This window comes from Onthophagus taurus, chromosome 6 (genome assembly GCF_036711975.1).
Source record: "Onthophagus taurus isolate NC chromosome 6, IU_Otau_3.0, whole genome shotgun sequence".
Lineage (NCBI taxonomy): Eukaryota > Metazoa > Arthropoda > Insecta > Coleoptera > Scarabaeidae > Onthophagus > Onthophagus taurus.
The window spans coordinates 15,696,452-15,722,248 of record NC_091971.1 but is presented as its reverse complement, the minus strand read 5'-3'; the positions used below and the strand labels follow the sequence as shown (position 1 = coordinate 15,722,248).

Genomic DNA, 25,797 nt, shown 5'->3' with positions numbered 1-25,797 from the left:
GCAGTTGCACGTTCTTTGCCGGCGTTCTCGTTCTATTCCTGTTTAACATGGCGTTCACGTGTTGTTACTCTTCGTTCTGGTGGTCTGTAGACGACGATAATTAAAAGGTAAAAAATTAGCGTAGGCACGCGATGATAATCCCCATTCAGTTACGAGATAAAAAAGAGTAGGGTTTTATATATATTTGAAGTAGCGCGTCTCTCCCTATACAGTACATTTTGATCTTGCGCAATTTCTAAAGTTAGTTCGACTCGGTTTTTAGTAGTCGAGGTCTACCACGTGCTTTCCCCCATCGAAATCCGTACCGAATCGATCGGAGTATCCGCAGTTTACGTGTTACCCGGCGTCTGAGTTTTTAACCAACAGTTCACGCTGCGAAAGTATTCGTAGTAAACACGAACACAGTTATATCATAAAAAATTAACTATTTATCATCAAATATGAGTGTGTTAAACTTATTGTTCAATGGGTACGTAAACGATCAATAATTTTCGTTTTACTTCTCTTTGCTTCTCCCGCCTCTATTCAATAATACCCACTTTATTGATTTTGTAATAATATTCGCAACCGAATTTCATCAACAGTTCCGTTTGCAATTCGATCTTTCTATTTTCGGTATAATCTATAAATGTAGAAAACTTAATTTTGTTCGACGAAATTCTATTTGTAACATTTCCTTTCTAGAACACCATCCAGTATGATGAACCACAGGGGTCAATAGCAAAAAATTCAAATAAGATTCGTTACCATACCTATCCTTTTTTTAAAATAATTTCATAAATACAAAATAAATCAATTTTTTGAGATCAAAAACGAAAAAATAATGGAACCATATTCAACTGCACTCTATTGGATTGTTATTGTGGGCTTCATTATTGCCTTCGCCCTTGCTTTTGGTATTGGGGCCAATGACGTCGCTAATTCATTTGGAACAAGCGTTGGCTCAAAAGTGCTCACCCTCATGCAGGCATGTGTTTTGGCCACTATATTCGAAATTGCTGGATCTGTACTTATTGGTAAGTAAATTATTAGCTTGGGAAAACAAATTGATTAGATATCATTATGTTTTATGGGAACATATGGGCATTAATAAAAATATTAATTGTTAAAACTGGATAAATCCAATTTCTTCCAGCACTAATTGGAACATTTTCTTATAAAGCTGATTGAATGTCATTTAATCAAAAATACAAAATGAATAAATAGTTAATTAAGAAGTTGAAAACCCCAAAAATAAATTTGATTACTGAAATATAATCACTATTTACATATTTTATATTGGAATTTGTAAATAATAAACATCACAAACAGTAAATTCAATATAGTTAAGTTAATTTGCAATTCAAAATTAAGAAAACATTTTTATTGCTCTTCCTAATTCTTAAAATAACCTCATTTTAATGTTTGCTAAATATGACGTGTTTAGTTGGGTATAACAGGAAGTTTTTATAAATTTTTGAGATTTCATGATTACTTTTAGAATTATAAATATACATGTGACTCATAATTAGATAAAAAATTGCATATAAAAAGGTAAGCTTTAAATAGAAAATTTGTTGGAAAGCAGAATTTACTTAATTAGTGTTCAAATTATTTGATGGATCATAAAAGTTTGTTGTTATCACGTTTTTGATGATCAATATTAAAATTTTGAGTTGACTAACTATAAAATGGTTATAATGTTGAAAGATTTTAATACATGTAAATTTATTATGGTTATAAGCGTTGTATAGGCACCCAATCAAACAGTAAAAGATTCAAACTTTTTTTGTAAGAACATAATCAAAATTCGTTTTAGTAGGTAATATGTTATTTCAGTCACAAAATTTTACTTTGTCAATTTTAATGAAAGTTTAAACGATATATCGCTGCCCAGCCAAAACGGCATAAAAGCCAAAATAGTCACTTTTTACTTAGCTACACCAAGCGGCATAATCGCTACAATATTGGTTTAAAGTTTGCGCTAATGCTTATATCATTAGGACGTGATGAAATTTTTTTGTGTTTCTTGGGAAATCCAGTAAATGTCATTTATTCCGTTTTGGGTTGGCAGCGTAGATATTTTGAATCACTAATATGTGCAGTAATGAAGGTGTGTAATGGTAGAATCAACGGCGTTGAAGAAACGAAGGTATCAAAATACAGTGGGTTAATGAATTATCGTACGTCATCATTACAATTATGCAACCAACATCACAGTATTGGTATTGCAATACGCGATTTGCGTATTAGGTTGTATACTTGCAATGATGACGTCGGGTACAATAATTAATTAACTCAATGGATTTGGTAAAATTACATTTAAGACATTAGAAAGATTATCTGTTCTCATTCTTTCTGCCAGAACTAAGTATACGTTTTCACACGTTTCTTGTGTTTTGAGTCCATAAAAATCTCTTAGCAAATTGGTCTTGCACTGATAATAGGTTTTTTCATCTTACACCATTTGAAAGGATTTCCTAAAATGTGATTTACTTTAATATGTTCATAATTTTGGCATTTTACTTTTAACTTTGTTGCATTCGACAATGGTAATAGCATCTATATATTGTGTATATATTTCACATCTAGATTTACTACAAAAGATGGCCAAGTCATAAAAAGATTTAGGAATATCGCAAGATTTTCATTATTTAATACATTTTACGTATTATGTTTACTTAACACTTCCTGCCTTAGTCAACGTCTATTTCAATAAATTAGAGTAAGCAAAACATCGGAGGAAAATATTTTTGTTAAAGATACTAAAGAAAATAAAACTATTTATTTCTAGTATATGTTAGAATAAAGTTTTGAATATAACGTAGAAGATCGGTTGAGTGGTTTTTAATGCTTTTAGTTTAAAAAATTATTGTAGTGTCATGCAAAAAGTATTTCGCATTATTGCATTTCAAAGTGTTATTGTTTACACTCGTACGCTATCTTTGCCAGAATCTATGATAGTATGGATGGATTTTACTTCTATATAGGAATGTCCTTAATGTTTGCAAAACATTATGTTCCAATATAAATAAGCTGATTCCTTTTCTGTTCACCATATATACTTGAAAATTAACTGATTTTGTTTGAGGATGGTATTTATTTAAAGTTACACAGTAACTAGTATTCGAGATTTCGTACTTTTAAAGTTGTTTACTCCTTTTTTCGTGGTTTAAAGAAAGTTACTCCTATAACTTTTTTAAAATTTATAAAATATACTCTATCTTAACAGCATTCTCCCATATTCTTTTTCATAAATTTTTGTGTAGGTTGGATTGGAAAGGGGGGGAAACTTTTAATATGACGCTTGATCCAAGTAATAATATGTGTTGCTTTTGTTCTCACAACTTCCGTTCACGTTTATCACTATTGGCATAAACGCCAATATCATTTGTAGCGGTTACGGCATTCTCTACTGGCCCCTGATCAATATACACACTAAGTTTGGCTTTGCCCATAAGGTAATAATAAATCCGTCTATCTTTTTTACTTCTAACCCATCTGAACTAAGAAACGGCATTATCAAAAAGAATGTAATCTCTATGGCGATCAAAACTCTACCTTTCAATGTATGCAATACGCAGTAAATATAATCAATATTTTCGACTTCTTTTCGGGCCGTTTAATTCCTTTATTTGCTTGACTTCTGGCAGAGATCAATTCAGCTCATATGTGCGTCTTGTTTAACGCATTTTTCTTTTCTGAAGATTTATTGGAGGTTCTTTTGAGTCTAAAAGGTTGCCTAACACTAGAAAAGAATCTTAGGGTTAGTTCTGTTCTTGCGATCCCTCTTTCAAGTATTCCAAGAAAATTTCCAACCTTAAAGAGCATTTGTGCGATTGTTGTATTTACCCAGACTTCAAAGCCTCATCGGATTATCTCAAAGAACAGTGCAGCAGCAAAGACGGAGATGAAATTATTTGCTTCACTATTTTATAACATGGATGTACAAGACGCTCATTCGTCCTGTAGTAAGCTATGGATTTGAAACATGGACAAAATGTTAGGAGAAAAATCTTACGAAGGATATATATAGGCCAAAATATGATACAAATATGGCTCAATGGAGACAACTAATGAACTAGGAGATATGAAAACTGCAGGAAGGAACAGAACTATCAACGTGGATTAAAAACCAGAGGCTGGGACACGTATGGAGAATGTCGGCAGAGAGTACTCATTCAAACTAGAAGGGAGAGAAATATGAAAAAAATAACAAATAAAAGAAATAAACTGATAAATTGCTGTTTAAACTGAAAACAACCCAGAACAATACAACATGCAAATTTCTACCAAAAGACACAATAAATGGTCATTGCCAAAGCTCCAACAGGTTATGCAGTTTAAATGTCTAGGAGTCGATATATTAAGCAATAAGAACACCAGACATGAAGTAAAATGACAGGCAACCAAAACCACAGTAATATCTGGTTGCCTACGGGACATCATACGACGAAACAAACACATGACGGCAAAAATAAAGTAAGAATCTATAAAACCGATGCAAGGTCACTGCTAACATACACAGCCAAGACAAGAGTCGAAGCATCAACAACGAAACAAGTCATAAGAGTCACAGAGATGGAACCTTAACTATTACACTCTTACAGGCTTAAGCTTGCGAGACAGGGTAAGAAGCGAGGTACAGGATGTGGTCAGGTGGACAAAATCGAGAAGAAGATATTGGAGGAATCATGTTGAAAGGATGGGTGAGGAATGTTTGGCAGAGAACATCCAAACGCAAAAACCAGACTCCCAGGAAAACCACATAAATACTAACATGGGAGTTAGACGTCGTCATCACAAGATAACAATCCATATAAACGGAAGTGGGAAGAGGAAAGAAAGAAATGAAGAGCAGAAATGGAAAAAAAGAAGAAGAAGCAAGAAACAATACGTTGTATCTAAACAACTCAGGAAATAAGTCAACTTACCTTCTAAACACCGAAATAAATTAGTAATAATAATCGTCTACATCATCTTTGATCTTCTTTTTTCGTTCCACGTTTCTAGTTTTATTCCCATTTTCATTCAGTTGCCGTGTTAACACCTCATGGAATAGAATCTTCACATCTATAACTTTAAAAGTAGAATTAGCTCAAGCAACATACTACTTGCAATGATTACCTGCCTTAGCCATTTCATCAAGTTCTTTATTGGTGCTTTTGGATTGTCCTTGTGCATTGTTCATTACCATCCATCGACATTCTCCTTAGAAGTATACTCATCCTCATTTCTTCATAATATAAAGAACTACAAAACCGTCTTCACTTCCAATATGGACTTTACAATACGGAATTCTCGTCGGTAGCTCTAAAAATATACATAAAAATACAAGAAAAACGCCTAGGAAAGGAAACGGAAGATAAATTGGAAGAGGAAAAAGTGGCGTTTCGCGACCCACCAGGCAGTCCACATATGAGAAATCTTGCATAGAAATGGGTAAGAACACATACCTAGATTTGTGGACCTAACAGCAGCCTTTAATACAGTACCAAAAGAAGAAATAGGGAAAGCCTTACAAGCTTTACATATAAACAAAAAATTACAAAGAACAATTGAAAGTGTATATGTATAGTAATGTAAAAGGGTGCGTCAGGCTAAATGGAGAAATGTCCGAAAACTTTAATATGGAAAAGGGTATGAAACAGGGGCACAGCCTGAGTCTCTCCTTTATGGATCAAATAATTAAGACGTATAAAATAAGACCAAGACCTTCCACAATATGTTACTACAAGTTAACACCAATGAAGACCTTTGACCTAATGCATGCAAACGATCTAATACTGATAGCAAGTACATAGAAAGATAGCCACCTGGAAAACCTATTTGGAAGAAAGGGGACTGCAAATAAATATAAAGAAAACCAAGATTACTAAAGGGGAAAAGGATAAAAACATAAATATGATAAATAGGGAGAGACTGGAAATTGTGGATAAATGTGAATACTTAGGCACGATTATTACTGAGAATGGAACAATAGACAGAGAAATACAAAATAGAATACAAAAAGCAAGTAATGTATATTACCAAATGAATAACACAATTGTGAGCAAGAAGGAAGTAAGAACAAGTACAAAATTATTAATTTATAAAACTATATATACACCAACCTCACATATGGAGGAAGATCGAGCACATACTGGAGGAATCATGTTGAAATGATGAGGAAGAAAGTTTGGCAGAGAACATTCAAACGCAAAAACCAGACTCCTAGGAAGACCACATAAACGCTACTATGGGAGTTGGACGTCGTCATCACAAGATAACAACCCATATAAACAGAAGTAGGAAGAGGAAAGAAAGAAATGAAGAGCAGAAATGGAAAAAAACAGGGCTAGTCTCTAAAATAAGAAGAAGAAGCAAGAAACAATACGTTGTATCTAAACAACTCAGGAAATAAGTAATCTTACCTTCTAAACACAGCAATGGATTAGTAATGGCAGTTCACTATACATTATAATACAGTGTCAATTGTCTACATCATCTTTGGTATTCCTTTTTCGTTCCACGCTTCTAGTTTTATTTTCATTTTCATTCAGTTACCTTGTTAACACCTCATGGAATAGAATCTTCACATCTGTAACTTTAAAAGTAGAATTAGCTCCAGCAGCATATTTAATTTGCAATGATTACCTGCCTTAGGCATTTCATCAACTTCTTTATTGGTGCTTTTGGGTTGCCCTTGTGCATTGTCTATTAACATCCATCGACATTCTCCTTAGAAGTATACTTATCCTCATTTCTACTTCATAATATAAAGAATTCATCTACAAAACTGTCTTCACTTCCAATATGGACTTTGAATAGCATTTTGTAGAGGGTCTTCATAAACCTGCGCAGAAACCATATAAAATATAGGCAGAAATAAAATCTAAAACAAAGTATATCTCTTACACCGATTTATTAAATCTTCCTCTTCGTGGAAAATCTTGCTTTGCCTAAAGTAATCATTTGTACAAGTCCAGGTATATTTGTACCTATTCAGACTAAACAAGACACAATTGCTGCACATATTCTTGATTCTAAATATAAATTTACTACATTTATACGTTTGCATATTATGTCTTGAAAGTAATAATAATTAAAGAGTAATTAAGATTATACTTTTGAAATTATTTCCAAGCAAAAATTAATTTTTTGTATAATTATTATTTTTGCAGGTTACAAAGTATCGGATACAATGCGAAAAGGTATCTTAGACATAACAATGTACAAAGACGAAGAAGTCCTGTTAATGTTAGGCTGTTTAAGCGCGTTGGCTTCAAGCGCAGTTTGGCTTTTGGTTGCAACATTTTTCAAGTTACCAATTTCTGGAACACACAGCATAGTTGGGTCATCAATAGGTTTTAGTTTAGTTGCAAAAGGAACTAAAGGCTTACATTGGAATACTTTATTTACAATAAGTAAGTTGTATAATCCTCTTTTTGATGTAACCCCATTAATAATTGATTATTTTTGTTAGTTGGATCTTGGTTTATCTCACCTGTACTTAGCGGAATTACCTCATTACTTGTATATTGGATAATAAAAAAATTAATTTTATCAAAAAAAGATTCTTTTGAGGCCGGCCTCTTAGCTTTACCAATTTTCTACGGATTAACTATAATTATAAACGTATTTTCGATTATCCATGATGGACCCAAATTACTTTACATGGATAATATACCAATGTGGATCGCAATTGTTGCAAGTTTATGTATCGGAATTATTACAATAATCGTCGTAAGGCTCTTTGTTGTCCCATGGCAAAAGAAGAAAATTATGAGGGACATTCAGCGAGAAAACGCCGTCAATTTTAATATTGGAGAATCATGCGGTAAGAAAACGATCTTTTTTTAGTTTTTTTTATAAAGGTCGAAGTCGCATTTGACTTTATGCCAAAAATGAATGTAATTAAGTTCCGGGCACCTATTATAGGTTGTTTATTTTTGGAAAGTCATGTGAAAGTTTTTAATTTATTTTTATATTCTACGACTTAATTAAAAAAGCTGAGCATAGAAAATTAGATAAAATTAAGTGTTTTAAAAATATATGCTGAGGTTTTATTATTTTTTTTTTGAGTCATCAATGTTAATGGTACAAGAATAGTTAATATAATGGAAAAATTTTAAGTTGATAAATTTGTTTTTTTTTAATATTCCATTTAGATTTGTTTTATTGATAACAAAAATTTGTAACAGAATAAGTTAATACCTTATCTTAAAACTATCAAAACAAGTTGTTAAGAAACGTTTAAACTGACTCAACTTAATATTTATACCGGATTTGAATATTTTTAACTCAATCGTTAATATTATTACGCTATAATTTAAATTATTTTGCTATTCTTGTATTATAACGATAAATTCTTGGATTTCTTCCAAAACCTACATTTTAATATAATAAAATAACATATTTCAATGTAAATGACGTTTCTTATCCATTTCATTCATAGATACATAAACAACTTAATTTTTAATGTTTTTAAATTCTTATTAGATCCTACTCCAGAGGGAAGTCCAAAACGATCAAATCGTAATTCTCATATAAGCGATCGTCAAATAACGGAAGCGAATGAAATGCTTCCCATGGACAAAAGCACAAAAAAATACGTGTTCCCGTTTAGTAATTCCGATAAAAACGGTTATACCCCTGCTAATGGTAATAATCAAATCGTCGAAAGTGTGATGACACCAAATTCAAGCGCAGTACCCCTCATCGTTAGCCAAGTAAAGAAGAGTAATGGAAACGGGGATGTTGAAATGCAAGAAATTGGAGAACAAGAAACACCTCAAGTATCGAAACTTTTTAGTTTCTTGCAAATTTTGACAGCTATATTTGGGAGTTTTGCCCATGGAGGAAATGACGTCAGGTAAAAAATTACTAATTTTATTATATTTTCTTTCCAACTTATTTAAATAATTTTTTTTTGTTTATAATAGTAATGCCATTGGTCCATTGATTGCTGTTTGGTTAATTTTTAAAGAAGGTTCTGTGGAACAAAAATCTGAAACACCTTTTTACCTCTTAATTTATGGTGGAGTTGGAATCTCCGTTGGTTTATGGCTGTGGGGCCGCAGGGTCATACAAACTATTGGTGAAGATCTCACTAAAATTACACCTTCTACGTAAGTATCAATGATATTCAATCTTTTTATAATTTCAAATATGTAAAATCTTGATATAATGGATTAATACTAGTTCAATCAAAATATACAATTTAACACTGAATTATAATTAAAACTAGAACTAACACTAAACCTAGAGCTAGAAAGATTCGGGTTTATACATTTATGAACTTGGAATAGAGCAACACAAACATAAAACAAAGATGACTTAGGATTGAGGAGTTGGAGAAGACTGAAAAACAGGAAGAGTACCAAAGGAAGTTAATGGATAACCTAATTATAATGGAAGAACAAGGGAATAGACAAGACTGGAACATGCACGTGGAAAAGGCAAAGCAAAAACGGCAAAAGGTAAAAGAAACCACAATCAAAATGGCGGAGGAGAATGTGGAATGAAAACCGTTAATTGTAAGTAGAAACGAACGAGCTGGTGGAACAACACAGTAAAAGAAAAGGTACAGGAGAAGAAACGAGTATGGATTAGATACAACCAATGTGGAAAGCAACAAACTAACGAGGAATATCGCCAAAAACGAAATGAGGCAAAGGAAATTATAAAGAAGTTATGGCAAATTCCTGGGAAAGATTTCACAGGTAATCAGAAATTCTGGAATACGATCAAGAGATTGAAAGGAAGCCAAACAAATAAGGAACATCAAAGATCAAAACGGCGATCAAAAAACATCAAGTAAAGAAATATTAAGGGCATGGAACGAACATTACAGCGCAAAATTTAATAAAGAGAAAACGCTACAAGGAAGTGATGGGAGAGGAAGACAATGAGGTTGAGGATGAGGAAGGAATGGGTGAAGAGGAGATAGGGATGGAAGAAGTAGAGGTGGGCCTAAAGACAAGAAAGATAATATAGCTCTGGAGTTACTAAAGAAGGGATAAACTGAAGACAGAGATGTGGGAAATATATAAGCAGGTATGGTGTATGGAGACAATACCAAGCGATTGAGAAAATAATATTATTACCCCAATACATAAGAAGGGGGAAACCAGAAAATGTAAAAATTTAAGAGCAGCGTGTCTCGTCGCGTGGGTTGTTCTAAAAATATACTCAAAAATACTAGAAAAACGCCTAAGAAAGGAAACAGAAGATAAATTGGAAGAGGAAAAAGCGGCGTTTCGTGACCCACCAAGCAGTCACAAGACCATATATGAGAAATCTTGCATAGAAATGGGTAAGGACACATACCTAAACATTTGTGGACCTAGCAGTAGTCTTTAATATAGTACCAAAAGGAGAAATATGAAAAACCTTACAAGCTTTAGATATCAACAAAAAATTACAAAGAACAATTGAAAGTGTATATATTAAGGTAAAAGGCACCCCTGACGGTGCGTCAGGGGTGCCTTTCGTCAGGCGAAATGGAGAAATGTCTGAAAACTTTAATATGGAAAAGGGTATGAAACAGGGGCTCAGGCTGTGCCTCTCCTTTATGGATCAAATGATTAAGAAGTGTAAAACAAGACTAAGACCTTCCACAATATGTTACTACAAATTAACACATAATGAAGACCTTTGACCTAGCGTATGCAAACAATGTAATACTGATAGCAAGTACGAAAACAGAAGTACAAAGAAAAATTGATGCGAAAGATTTTAAAGGGGTGATTTTTCAACGAAAATTTTCGTCAAAACCACATATCCTCCAAGTTACAGCCCTCTAAAATTAAGGGAAAAAATGGTTATTCTTTAATAAATCCACTATGGAGGAATTTGGAAGGATGAAATTTGACAGATAACTATTACTAATGAAATGACACTTTTTGACAATTTGTATAATCTTAAAATGTTATTACAAGGGGGCGAAGAAATGTACCCTTATAATACTTTTCATCAGAACTTTTTAATGCGTCTACATTTTTCTATTTAAAAACTTGATTTAAATAGTGGGATTCAATACGCAACTTTTTTGTCTCTTAACATTTTCTCCTGAAATCGTTAGTTTAATCACAAAAAAATAAAATAATACACAAATTCACGTGAATTAATTCAGAGCTTGGTTATGATTAGTCAAAAAAATGAAGTTATGTCAAATTGATCTCAGCATTATTTTATTTTTTGTGATCAAACTAACAATTTGTTAGTTGTAAAATGTCAAGGGATAAGTGGTTTTGACTAAAAAGTTATATGAAAGACGACCCCCCTTAATTTTCGCTGAAAAATCACCCGCTAAAATCTTTCGCGTGAATTTAGATATCTTGTATAATGTAGAGCTGAAACATGGCTGATGAGAGATAAACACAAATCAGAAATAACAGTAAATTTTTAAGAAAGATTGTGGGGAAAACAAGAAAAATCGGATTAGAAACAAAACTATAAGAGATGATTTAGAACAAATACCGCTGGTAACTGAAATATAAAACAAAGAGCTGAGCTGGTATGGACTCTTGGTCAGAATGCCAGAGGAGTAATGAAAATGGGAATAGTTGGAAAACGAAGGAGAAGCACCAAGGATAAAAGGGAGGATGGAGTGGACGAGATAGTGCGCAAGACAGGAGGAAGTGAAGAATATGGCAAAGAATAGACGTACTTTTAGAAGATGGACAACACCCCAACGCTATGATGGCATCTAGGGGAAATAATAAAGAAGAAGAATAGACCAACTTGGGTAATAACCAAAGTTGAATTCTATCTATAAACGCTAACATTTATTATTCAAATATATTGATGTATTAAATAAATAATTAAGTCCGTTTTAACGAGATTCGTTATATCAAGGTTTTACTGTACATCTAAATTCGCATAAACCTCATCACAAAGGGTTAATACATATTGAAAACTCTATAAAATAAAAATAACTTAGCAAAACTAAACCTAAAATTTGTTATCTGGGATAATCTCATCCATCAGGATATTTAAACTGTTCTGCGTTGCATAAACATAAATTTTTTTTTATAGCGGTTTCACAATAGAAATTGGAGCAGCATTTACAGTATTATTTGCAAGTAAAATTGGATTACCAATCTCGACTACTCATTGTAAAGTAGGTTCTGTAGTATTCGTCGGATATTTTAGTTCTTCAAAGAAGGGCGTTGACTGGCACTTGTTTAGGTAAAATTAATTTTTTTTGACAATAATTTTTTTATCTAAATTTCTTTTTTTTTTTGCAGGAATATAATTTATGCCTGGGTAGTAACGGTGCCTGTTGCGGCTTTGCTCTCAGCTGGTTGCATGTTTCTGTTACAAAATGTTGTCAGCTATTAATTATTTAATTGTTTCCAAAACAAAAATTATTTAAAAAATAATATAAGAATTAAAGCCGTTACGTCAGGATTAATTAATTCAATAAAGTATCTACTTTTTCGTACATACACTGTTATAGTTTTTACAAAAAAAATAAATACTACGGTACTTGTCTCACCTTGCCCAGGCAAATAAATATACCCAAAAAACAAAAAGAATCTGTGATCTTTAAAAGAATAAATTTGCCGTTAAACCGGTGTTGTTTTTTCTTCTTTTTTTTTTTTAATTTGTGGAGAGTGTTGGATTTTTGTTTGAATGGATGTAACTTAAAAACCACATTAATTTATTTTCTAGAATATATTTTGTATTACTGTTGTAACAATTGGAGATGCGCATGTTGAAAAACAAAATAGAAGGAAAGTACGGAGACTAGGTCAATAAATTTTTTTAGAAAAAAATCCCAAACTCTTGTTATTATTTTCTTTTTATCCTCATTTTTTTCCGCTCGGTACCTAATTTTAATTTCAGAATTAATAAATGTGGTGTAATTAATATGTAAAAATATTAAATTGCTTATAAACCATTTAAATTGCTTCATAAATAATATACGAAATATAGTACAAAATAAACTAATCCAACGGCTTTTTCTTGTTTAGATGTAAGTATACTTTATAATACAATTGCGCTAACGAAGAAAACCATTTTTTTTTTTTTTTAATTTTTCACTGAACCTCTTCTTTTATGTTCGATTCATCTATCGTCACCTCATTCACAAAGACCTCATCTTCAAAAGTTTTCGTCGCCAGCTCATTATCAAACAGATTCTCACTTAAAAACGTCTCATCATCCGGCAATATGGCTTCATTTTCACATTCACCAGGAGTTTCCATTTTTACTTCACTATCAAAAAATGTTTCAACTTCATCTACAAACTCTTCCTTTACATTTGTTGTTGAGCCCAAAGGACTTACACTAACAGCTTTTGTTTGTAGCACACCTTTATCCTAAATACAATAAAAAAAGAACGAAATTATGAAAAAAGTTTTAAATAATATTCGGATTTGTACGTACATTGAAACTTACTTCAAGGCTGTTTTGAGGCACTACTTTGAGTACAACATTTTTACCAGATGCAGTCTTGACTAATATCAAATTAGAAGCGTTTGTAGTAATTTGATGAGCGTTAGTAACAATATTTTCTTCAAATGTTTCAACATCAACACTTCCACCCCTTAAAAATATATAAAGAATTATTACTATTTTTACATGCAATTCAAAGAAATTATTATTCAATATAGGTTGAATAAAAAACAATAAAATCGAGATTTCCTGTTTGTCATAAGTCAAATTTTAAACGTTAACTTGTAAGTTTAAAGTTGATGATTTAGATTTTAGATTTTAGATTTTACCAGTATTTACATAAATTTAATACTTTTAGTGTTTTCATCATACAAAAGTCGATGCTGAAGTGTTTGAATTTTTTATTGTTAAAATAATAAATGCAAATGACCTTAATTAATTTTTTTCTGAGTATGTTGTAATAATTCTAAAATACTTGTTGCATAGCGCAAATTCCACCACAGTACAATGATTTTTCAAACAATGAAACGCGGAACATAAATCATGTTTTGCTCGAACGACTTTTAATGCGGAATCATAACATAATTTTCATACCAATTGTTACTGCTTCGTTTATTGTCTTGTTATGTTAAACATTTTAGAGGTAAAATCACATTGGTACATTTAAACAAAAATAACTGATCGATTTAGACAAAAGATACCTTTTTTTAGCTACAAATATTGCTTTATCTGACTACATTTTCCTGCACTTTACTGCTATTTTAAGAGCATGGGAAATAAGGATTAGTACTTTTGCACATCTTTCTAAAAATTAACACAAAGAAATTAGATTAAAATAGTACCTCCTCAGACAACGGTATTTGTCCTCTTTAAATAGAGGAGTTTTCTGATAACAGAAATAAAACAGAGAAATCAAGTCAAAAATAGAAAAAATACCTTTAATCTCGCTTGTTATTAAAAAGTTTTATTTACTCAAGGGATCGATTTCGGCTTTTTTGTTTGTTGTTACTAATACGCTTTTAATATTAATTTATTTCAGTTCTGCCTATTCAGTTTCAAACTTATGAAATTTCATTAAAACTGTCAAGGACATTGATCTCACTCCCATAAAGTGATGTCAATGGGAATGCCTTTAATGTGAATTCTCACAGATATTATTTTGAACTACATTAATTAATCAAAATAAACCTATTCTTAATAAAATTATAACATGGACAAGTAATTTTGATGATATACTACAAACTAAATGTAGTCTGACTTGTATGTCTATAACCATTTTCTAATCATTTCGCGCATTCCTATGAGTTTTTCAGAGTTTCTTGACTTTTCATTGATTGGAAATAATGTTTATTTTAGTTTATACTACTTCATATATTTTTGTTTATTACATCCTGCCTGATGATGCCACCTAGCTGGTATATAAAAATCAACACCGATCCTCAAAGTAAATAAAACTTTTTCATAAATGACATGAAATTACTGCTTTTTTTCTATTTTAAACTAATTCATTAAATTCGTAATATGGATAAATAATATAATTATACAGGGTGTGTCAAATGTCTTGAATATAGCCAATAACTTGGTCATTTGTGGTTTTAAAGAAAAATGTTTCAAATAAAAGTTTCTTTATTAATTATGGCGCATTTTTTGATATATTTGCTTGTTTGCATTGTTTTTTGTTTCGTTGCTATGGCAACCAACATTGTTGTTTTAAATAGAATGCATACAAGGAGAGTAGAATCTAACAAGATTGCTACATCAATTGTATTTTTGTAGTCCACTAGGGGTTGGCTGCCCGCACTCTACGTCACACTATTTGCCACGCCTGGTAACTGTCTCTGTTTTTAGAGGTTATATGATAGACATTAATACGTCTAAAAACATAAAACTTCAAAAATAATACGAATACGTCTACGATATAACTTGTAAAAAACATAGCAAAAGCATAGACCATAACAACAGCTGGGCGTGGAAAATGGTGTGACGTAGTTTGCGGGCAGGTTGTTACAACAAGGGATGTGGCAGTCCTGTTAGATTCTACTGTCCTTGGAATACATATGTTTTTTAGTAGAGAATAAATCGCTCTATGCGATGAACATATCAAATCATATGGTTGTATAAGAAAAAAATGCATCTTTTGAAAATTAGAATCAAAGTAGTTGAAATGACGTCGTTGACTGCTTTTAATGTAAAAAAATTGACTGTTTCAACAATTATGAAATATTAATGATGTTAATGATGGGTACAGTGATAGAAAGCGCACTCTAAGTGAAGTTTGTACACTGTTCAAATAATATTTACACGGATATACAGATTACACAAAACGTGGATCACAAAAACTAAATTTCTTTAAAAAACCTAAGCCGAGATATGGTAACTACAACAAATGTTCAAATTGGGCATCATTTACATCCAAACAATTTTGAAGACCACGTCTAAAGCTATCCACACTACTCAAAAGTATATCAATTGAGATTTGTTGTATTACAGTTGTTATTCTCTCAAATAACTGAGGACTAAAAGCGATAAATCAGGTGACTTAGCTGGCCATTCAATTGGTCCTCGTCTGCCAGTCCACTTCCCAGGAAAACGTATATTTAGATACTGTCGCACCTTAATGCGGAGGTGCTCCATCTTGCTGGAATATGATGTCATCAACGATTCCACCATTATCCCCTGGGAACAAAGCTTCAACCGCAGGCACTACTTCATTTTGCAGTAGATTTAAATATCTTTCTGCATTTAATGTTGTGTTTATAAAAAAACGTGAAATAACTTGTTCACGTAGAATGCCAGCCCAAACATTTATCTTTTGTGGATATTGATTATTCTGTGGTATGGCTTCTCGAATCCAATATGGAATGATGTCCGTTTAACAAATAATTCGCCTCGTCGGAGAAACGGACGTTAAATGGTAATTGTTGATATACAAGGTTTGTATCTTTCATCAGCCATGTTTCAGTTCCATATGTAAGGGTGTAGTTTTTAATCGGGAAACTTTACTAGGACGTAGTACTTGCTAAAATAACATAAACTTTTTATATAAACATAGGATCGCAACTCTTTTGTTTTCGAGCTATAAGGTGTCAAAGTTGAGTCAAAAATTTACATTTTATCTTTTAGTTCGGGTATAAGTAAATCGTAAAATTTGTGTGTATGTACTACTGGTTAATACCTTATCTTCAACTATACCTTAAACTTCTCTTGCGCCCTCTAAGGTGATGAAATTCAAAACCCTTTTGATTAACTAGTATTAAATACGTACAAAGTTTCAAATTCTGTGGTTTACTTACAGCCGAAATACAAAACAAAATGTAAATTTTTGGCTCATCTTTGATCACTCATAGCTCGAAAACAAAAGAGTTGTTATATAAAAAATTTGTGTTATTTTGGCAAGTGTTACATCCTAGTAAAGTTTCCCGATTAAAAACTGAACCACCCTGTATATACCTCAAAGCCTACTTTGATTCTAATTTGCTGATTTATTATTTTCAGAAAACGCATTTTTTTCTTATACAACCATATGATTTGATATGTTCATCGCGTAGAGGGATTTATCCTCTATCAAAATATGCAAAAAAAACATATGCATCCAATTTAAAACAGCAATGTTGGTTGCCACAGCAACGAAACAAAAAACAATGCAAACAAGCAAATATCGCCAAAAAAATGCGCCACAATTAATTAATTCTTTAAAACCACAAATGGCAAAGTTATTGACTATAGTCCATACATTTGACACACCCTGTATAGAACACATACATATAAGGAAAATTTAAGAAGGAACACGCTGACAAATTATGAAGAGTAGATGAAGGAAGTGGTTAATAACGCAGAATATCAGTATTTCAAAATTTTTGCAGAATGTTGTGGATACAGTGAAATAATTTTTCAATAAACTAACAAGCAATCTGGAAGTGTTCATAATTATTGCAGAACATGGCCACGTAGTAATGTGGTGCCCCTACAACATATGGAATAATAATTTCATATGACATTTTCAATAAAATAAAATAAAACACCAGCTTCAGTTAACATCTTAACATTTTAACTTTCATTTCCAAGTAAGTTATAAATACCATTTTCTACCATAAATATACACTTTTCTATATGTTTAAATTTGTGCCAAGACTTCACTAGAGACAAAAAAGAGAGAGGGAGATTCCATAGAAACAAAATGTAAGAAGAAACACGCTGACAATTTATTAGCAGTAGATGAAGGAAGTGGTTAATACTAATACCGCAGAAATTCCGTATTTCAAAAGTTTTCAATAAACTATCAACCAATCTGGAAGTGATCTTCATAATTATTGCAGAACATGAATACATTGTAATGTGGTGCCTCTACAACATATGTAATAATAATTCCATATGACCTTTTCATAAGAATTGATAATCAATATTAAACTGACATCATAAACTACCCCATTTCAATCTATCTACAATCTATTCTACCATAAATGTGCACTTTTACGATAATTTGTGCCAAGACTTATTTCATAGAGAAGTAATCATGAAGTGATGTGTATGATTCATTAGACCTTTCTATGAGATCTCTAATCACTTGGAGGCTATCATTTCACTACTTTGACAACGGTAGTTCAAAAACCAAAAATAGCGTTTGGAAATATATCAGAATTAACATTAAACAAATTTATAAATGATAAGCAATAAAAAACAATAATATTTTAGAGGAAACCCATTTCTGTATCATTATGTATGTATAACATAATATCAAAATTACTTTCTTTTCTAATATTAAATATATTAGCTAGGTTTAATAAGGAATGGCTTTATATTATCAAATTCAGAAAAAATTGAAATTTAGTGTAAACATAGAGGATAGGTATAGCATTTTTTACATATAATTAAAAAATTCATTTTAAAGTAGTGAAATACCCCATTATCTATTTAAGCATATTCCATGTTTATATGTAATAAGAAAAAATACTCATATTAAAAACTTAAAATCTAACCTTAACAGTTTTGGAAATATATTGTTTTTAGGACATCTAACCCAACTCTTTATATCTCTTATCATATTCAAGACAATAAATATAAACACTTAACACTTAATGGGGTGTTTTACTCCTCTCTTAAATTTCTGCAGAGAAATATTGTAACATCTACACCTCAATATCCTCTATATTTACACCATATTACAAATTTTTCTAAATTTGAAATTAATCTAGGACAAAAACATGAAATATTTTAACAACAAAATCAATAGAAATATTTACCCTCTATTAGCTGGATGTTCAGCATCAATAGTTAACCCATAATGAATGTCTGCTTGCCAAGGATTAAATTTCTTTTTTTGCAAAATTCTAGTTTGATTATAACCATTAACAGCTTCCTCTTCCGAATCATATTCAGAATCATCACTAGTTTGAGATCGGCGTTGTTTCTTTCGTTTCCCAAACGATTCGTTGTTCTTTAATCTTTTTCCTCGTCTAGAAATTGTGTACCGATTAGGATCATATCCTTCTTTACGCATAATTTCGGGGAGATATCGTCGTCTGGCGTTTATAAACCAATTGCTAATTTGGAGGAACGTTAAATTGGTCTCGATGGATAGGTTTTGTTTCTCCATTTCTGTGGGGTATGCGTTAAAACGATGCTCGTAAAGCCAGCTTTTTAGAATCTTGACGGCGTTTTTTGGAAGATGCCCACGTCGTTTTACTACTGGTTCACTTCTATGGACGACGCCGACGTTTGTATCTTCATATTCTTCATTGAGAACAACCAATTCTGATTGATCGTACTGATCTGTGTCTGTATCATTTTCTTCCGCACTACTTGTGGATTGAAACTGCTGATATTCTATAAAAAATGTAGGTGTTTTAGGTAAGTTGATATAAAAATGGGGTTTAATTACCAATTTCTTCATGGGACATGGTCAGGTACCAACGTGTTTTTTACAGGATTTGAAGAGCAGCTTAAGCTTTCTGTAATGGGAATAAATAATGGAATAGAAGACATCATATTAGAAGTTTGTCAGTTTTAAATTTCAAACTTACAAAATGTTGTCAGAATGATCCAAACAAACTAAATTCGTTTTGTCAACATTTGTAAATAGTTTTTTTACTCTGCCTACTTTGAAACAATAGCAAAATTGTTTGATCAACATTATATTAATAACTGTAAAAGTATGGTGGTAACACCAATTTTGGTAAAATTTAACCGCGAAATTATTCAAACAGCTGTCATATATGTTACCAATTGTTGCCCTCCAGAGTTTTGTATAAAAAGGGGTGTCAATTTTAAAGATGATTTCGATGATTAAAAGGTAAAAATCGACCGAATAACCGCACCTAACCGCAACGGCGTATCTTGGAAACGGAGCACCTAAATCAAATATTTTCATGAACGAACTGTACGGTTTGGATGATATTTTATATTAGTTGTCAAAAGTACACGTACAGAAACTGAGAAATTGACATTTCTGTTCCTAAATGCACTTCTTTTTCTTTGAGACAAGCTGTCAACAACTATCGACATTTTAGATTAAAAATTACCCCGAAACGGTACGCAAATGGTAAAACGTATCCTTAATTAACGTTCAGTCAATGAAAATAATGTGGAAAACTTACCATTTCTTCGAAAAACACTATTTTATAACGAAATGTCAATAAGTTATACAAAATGGTGGATTACGTCAGCTTGGTTAGGCAATTTCGATTGAGACGCTTCAACCATAATAATCTATACGACCCGTAAACTTTAAAAATACTTGTTTAATACACTAATTTAACACATAAATAAATGTAAGTAAACACATTTTAGGAAATTTTACATTTTGCAAATAAATTATCTTGTAAAAACGTTAAAGTTTAAATTATAGGAGGGTTCGTTTGATACCCAACAACCAAATCAATCACAATACAACTTCACGTCATTCATAAAACGGGCGCTTTATTTTAAAATTATTAACAAATTATAAATGTTGAAGAAAAAAACATTTAATGAAGTCATTTTATCGAAATTATATAAAAAAATAAATAATTTTTATTAATAAATGTTAGTGTTATTTTAAATTTCCCGCCAAATCCCCACGCTTCGATAAGAGTCGGATTCTCATTGGTTAAAAAGGCTATTATTACCCCCACTCAATAGTGAACGTTGGGACCATTTTCAAAAAGTTTATTTCTCGGCTTTATTGTGTTCTGACGCTAACCAAGGTTCGTGCGTTTCGAAATCTCGCTTCTAAATCTTGTGCAGTGTTATTTTTTTTTGTTTTCGGGTTGTTTTTGAAGACCGAGGAACGTCCCTGGTTTTTGGTGAGTGAGGGTTTAGTGCATGTTGAGCAATTTTTCGATATCATGACTAGATCCACACTCATCCAAAAGTGGAGGCAAAAATCATCAAAAAAATTACATACGTGAAAAAAAAACCCAAAAAAAAATACATTCTTTATTCCATTTAACGATATCGGTATGAAAAAAAACTTTGTTTTTTTAATAATTAGTTTAATTCTTACCGATTTTGTTTAAATACAACAAAAAGAATTTTTTTAGTTTTTGTTCGAAACGATTAATTTTTTTTTAAATAATGATGAAAGAAAATAATTGGAGTCATGCAATAGAGAAAATAAGAAGTTTGACTGCCCTTGAACCCTACAATAGTGGTCACGCGCGGAAATCGTTTCTGTATCTTTTTTTTATTTCCTCAGCAAATGCAAAAAAAAAATGAGAAGTAACCGAAGTAATAATTACTCTCTAGCAGGAGTAATTTTTGTTGTGCGACCGCTAATTTCGTTTGGCGCCTCGTCTTGTTTACGTCTTGTGCGCGGCGGCGTCCCTCCTCAAACGAAGAACCGAGGAACGAGCTTTCTTGAAGAAGGAGCCAAGTCTCTTGGTCGGTGCTGTACCTCGGTTCTTTGTCGTACTACCTGGTCTGCTACAGTTAGGTAGAGAAGAGAGGGTCCCCCGGACAAAGATCCCTTTCTCGGTCTCATTTTTCAGACAGGTATATTTCTCACCACCTGCCTCACGGCTCTACTGCTCTTTTCCTATAACGATACGAAACGAACAACGATCACGAGACCCAACATTATTATTATCTACTTAAAAAAAATAAACGTTTTCTCTATTTTTAAAATTTTAATAGAGGTGAAAATCCTTTGTTTCATTCTTTAGTATTACTTCATAGAATTTTTGTATCCCGACGGTACTTTAAAGTACCGGTAGTTTTAAAGTAGTGGTGTCCACTAATTTTTGGTCAAGATCGACTTTTTATATACTGTGAGCGTCAAAAGAAACTAAACACTACACTGAGAAAAATGATATGGAAAATTGAACTAAATAAATTTGGTTGTTAGACAAAAAGTCATTTTTGCTAGAAAATTTATTCATTTACCTAACGTAATCTAGGTGACATAGAATAAAATTCTAATTAGTCAAATTTATCATAGTTAATTTATCTATTTACTGAGGAGATATAACTAATTTTTAGAAAAAGAAACTACTAGTTGATAAGTCTAGTTGTTATGTAGTTTAGTTACCTAAAGTATTTGGTATTTTGTCTATTTTGTTCTAGTCTGAATATCTATATACATTTAACAATGAAATATTTTACCTAAATGGACGGATGTACTATTTTATTAAATACTTTATTTAACTGTATTTTAGTCGTTTTGTCCACCTGTTTTCATCGTTATATCGATCGTTTATAGAAAATATTTCTTAATACAAAAATTTAGGTACGACGCACAGTGGTCCGAACGGTAAGAAAACCCGATCGAAAATATTATTTTGGTGTTAGCAATTAGCTAGCTTTATGAAACTTGGCATATGATTATAAGACCAAAAGGGTAATGTTGTGTCAAAATTTGAATTAAATTCGTCAACCGGAAGTAGTACTACGCAAGCAGTACTTTATTTAAATTCATACTCATTTTCTTTTCATATAAATTAGGACTTTAAAGGAGAATATTACTATAAAATTTTGTGCAAAACATTAGACGTATATTACTTCACATTTTTTTGTGTAATTACGTGATCGCAAATTCCTATCGAAATTGTTTTATAGAGGACCTATACCGGATGTCTCACGTAACTGGTTCGTTAGAACTTTTTAGGTACCACTATTCGTAGCGGTTTAAAATTTTGACAACATGGGTTGTTCATTCGAAGCTTTCGATCTAAAATACTTTCAAGATGGCCGCCACTTCCAGTCTACCGGATGTAGACCACAACTTCTTTATTTTAAATGGAATGCTATAGTTTTTAATGCACCTTTTAATTATATTCGACAAAATAAGTTGACTTTGATAAAAGTTATTGGTACCTACCATTTTTCGTTTTCGAGTTATTTTGTTTTTAAGTTTTTCTTTGGCAAATTACTTTATGCTCTTTAAAATCTTATATCTTAGTCAACGTTCATTCAAAAAAGCTCTAAATTGGCACGATTACTCTTGAGATGTTGTCAAACAGATTGTCATTTGTTGTATTAAAGTATCTTATACAGGGTGGTCAAAAATTGAATTATCGTTTCTCCATATTCAATGGTAAGAAAGTCGAAAATTTTAAATGGAACGCCCCATATTTTTTTACCCTATCAGAAAAGGAATTTGATAAAAATGTGGCAAAATTAATTGGCAGAATTAGTTGGTTAGATAGCTCAATTTTACTTAGCTTTTACTAAAAATGTTTTAAGAACTATTCGAGAATAAACTCATCGCTCTTAATTTGAAGTGATATTGGAGACCATAATACGTAAGTTTGCAGCCTACTTATAGTAGAATTTTTCCATGATACTGAGATAGTCCACATACATTTCAAATTATTCGAGATAATATAAAATATTTTGTTATATTCACCAACATAACAAAATTTATCTCAATTTGTGGGAGTCTTCTTCATTTTCTAGATCTTGTTCCTCTATATTTACTTCTTCATCATTATTGTCTTCTTCTTCACTTTCTTCATCATCATCATCTTCTTCTTTACCTTCCTTTTCTTCTAGAGACTTGTCCAGTATAAGTAAATTTTTCATGTCTTCATTCATATTTTTATATCTTTCTGAACATTTTTATAAAAGTTACTAATAAATGGCTCGGAGCTCTGTAATAGTCTTTTAAATAAATCTTCATTTGTTTGAAGTCTACCCAAAATAGAAAAGATAAAAACCAAAACATAGCAACAAAATAACGAAAATCATAACAAGGATAAATAAGATCCACAATTATGTGTTAAGTAATCTTTGACTGCCAATTTTTTGGTTAAGGCGCATGTTGGCGCAAGATTTCTTTCTTATGCTATGTACACCATACCTTCAGCAATAAAAAAATGTTAGCTACAATTGTTCGATTTTGTTCGCTCGCAAGATATTTAATTTAAAAGATTGAATGGTCAAAAAATATAAGTATTTATTGACGTCAATAGAAATGGTTGTAATTTTTTTCAACAAACATCTTTTGAAATTTGGAAAGTCGTAAAATGAAGACCTTTCTGTACTTTATAAGAAACCAACGACACAATATTTTCAAGTAGTGATATACCATCTTTTTTGTTTTCTAAAGTTGTGTCGTTTTCTAAAAAATTTCCTTATACAAAATAAGGTAATTGTAATAGCAATTTATTTCGCGTAGTAGCTATTATAAAACACCAAAGACTTCATAAACTTCACTAAGAGTCTATTAATAGTTAAAATATATGTAACATTTAAAAAAACAACACTATAAAATTTTTTTTTTAATTGATTTTCGATCGGGTTTTGAGTGTTTTCGGACCACTGTGCGACGTCTATACAGGGTGCCCATTATGTATGGAATATAGTATATATCTTGATAGGTATCAACTTTATAAAAAAACGTTTCATACAAAAGTTGTTTAATATTTTATTTGCCATAATAAGACAACATTCAATTGTTTTTATTTCAAAAAACAAATGAGCAACGAATAACACTTGAAGTTTTTTAAATGGCAATGTACCCTTTCGTTAGGCTCATTTGATAGAGATTTCTTTTCTCTTTACGATGACGTAAAATTTTAGTACCGTTATATCAGAAACTTTTTGAAAAAATGTAAAAATTGCTTATTAAGAAAATTTAACTAATAACAGTAATCTATAGATATCCGACATCGTCAAATACCTCGAAGTACCTCGAATTATTGAAGATGTACAGGTGTCCCAATTTCGATGTCCGCATAGGCTATCTCCGAAACTAAAAGAGATAGAAAAAAAGTAGCTTACATGTCATGATCTCGTTTTTCGAGAAAATGTTAATGCCGAAAACTCCGAACAGTTATCGTCTTTTGTTTTCGCCCTATCGGCAAAAACTGCAAATTTTGCGAAAACGACAATCGCGAATATCTCACTTATTATCAAAGATGGAATATTATAAATAAAACATTATATGGGCAACTTTTTACGAAGAATTCAGTGGCGTAGGTAGAATTTTTTTTCCATCTTTTATTTTCGAGATTTTAGACATAACTTTATTTTTTTAAATGGAAACCATAGTTGGCTATGACTTAAAATAATTTGTTATTTTCTTCTGATAACAAATATATATAGTTTGTGGGGTATATTTCTTATGGTCATTGAATAATTAACAAAAATTCATTTTGTTCTGTCTAAAACTAATGTATGTATTTAAAAGTTAATGTTGCTATGGTGATAACCATACATACTATGATGGAACATAATGTATCAAATAATTACCAAAGTTTGTATTGAAAAATTCGATAACAACTCTGGCATTATGTGCTGGTACGATGCACCAGCATGTTAAGTGTCAAAGTATAACAAAACTGAATAAAACTTTACAATGAATTTCGAAAATTATGAAAAATGTAACATGATGGAATGCTATATGTTATCACATAAGAATGCGACGTTAGCCGCGGAATTTTATTTCACAAGATATCCAGAAAGAAGACAACCGCACGAAAAAACCTTCAGCCGATTAGCAGAAAATTTAATAGATATTTGGTCCTTTCTCAAACCACATACAAAAACATACCAAAATGACCTGCAAGAGAAATTGCAACAAGACGTCTGACCCAAAAGCCGCTGCTCCCGAATATGAAAGAAAAATAAGTATAAACCGTATAAAGCGGGGCTAACTCATTATTTACGTCCCGGAGATGTCAATCGAAGATTAGAATTTTGTAGATGATATTTAAAAAAATTAAATAATCTGTTGTTTGTTCAAAATGTTATCTGGACCGATGAAGTCTCTGAGTGTTCAAAGAAGATTGGGGTTTAATGTATGGTGCGCCCTTTTAGACAATAGAATTTTGGCATATAGTATCTACCATAAAAACTTAAACTCAGGGAAATATCTCAATATATTAAGGCAGCATATTGAGCTTTTGGTCGACAATTTGCCACTAAATATGTCTCAAATGATATATTTTCAATATGACGGAGCACCAGCACATAATGCTAGAGTTGTTAGTGAATTTTTAAATACTACTACAAACT

General features: G+C 31.6%; 2 protein-coding genes and 2 long non-coding RNA genes across 7 annotated transcripts; 2 read left to right on the top strand and 2 right to left on the bottom strand.

The window, feature by feature from the left end:
• Positions 1 to 12,542, top strand: LOC111418130 (Na[+]-dependent inorganic phosphate cotransporter type III). 2 transcript variants are annotated; one of them, XM_023050592.2, is made up of 8 exons: positions 1 to 107; positions 685 to 1,016; positions 7,143 to 7,385; positions 7,445 to 7,798; positions 8,461 to 8,833; positions 8,904 to 9,089; positions 12,001 to 12,153; positions 12,213 to 12,542. In XM_023050592.2, exons 2-8 carry the CDS (start codon positions 824 to 826, stop codon positions 12,304 to 12,306), a joined length of 1,596 nt encoding a protein of 531 aa, XP_022906360.2. In that variant the 5' UTR covers positions 1 to 107; positions 685 to 823; the 3' UTR covers positions 12,307 to 12,542. The 2 variants fall into 2 exon arrangements, with proteins under 2 accessions (XP_022906360.2, XP_022906359.2); XM_023050591.2 differs by lacking the exon at positions 1 to 107 and adding an exon at positions 220 to 469.
• LOC139429932 (uncharacterized) lies at positions 3,777 to 6,854 on the bottom strand. Its single transcript, XR_011640527.1, has 4 exons — positions 6,616 to 6,854; positions 6,393 to 6,559; positions 5,107 to 5,292; positions 3,777 to 5,052 (listed from the first exon to the last, which is right to left on the bottom strand). It is a non-coding gene; the product is annotated as an uncharacterized lncRNA (long non-coding RNA).
• Positions 12,211 to 20,198, bottom strand: LOC111418131 (uncharacterized). Of its 3 annotated transcripts, none has more exons than XM_023050593.2 (5): positions 19,959 to 20,198; positions 19,244 to 19,313; positions 18,606 to 19,188; positions 13,357 to 13,516; positions 12,211 to 13,289 (listed from the first exon to the last, which is right to left on the bottom strand). In XM_023050593.2, exons 2-5 carry the CDS (start codon positions 19,260 to 19,262, stop codon positions 13,008 to 13,010), a joined length of 1,044 nt encoding a protein of 347 aa, XP_022906361.1. In that variant the 5' UTR covers positions 19,263 to 19,313; positions 19,959 to 20,198; the 3' UTR covers positions 12,211 to 13,007. The 3 variants fall into 3 exon arrangements, with proteins under 3 accessions (XP_022906361.1, XP_022906363.1, XP_022906362.1); XM_023050595.2 differs by having other exon boundaries at positions 13,369 to 13,516; XM_023050594.2 differs by lacking the exon at positions 19,959 to 20,198 and adding an exon at positions 19,386 to 19,931.
• Positions 20,062 to 20,384, top strand: LOC139429934 (uncharacterized). Its single transcript, XR_011640529.1, has 2 exons — positions 20,062 to 20,132; positions 20,210 to 20,384. It is a non-coding gene; the product is annotated as an uncharacterized lncRNA (long non-coding RNA).
• The last annotated feature ends 5,413 nt before the right edge of the window (positions 20,385 to 25,797 follow it).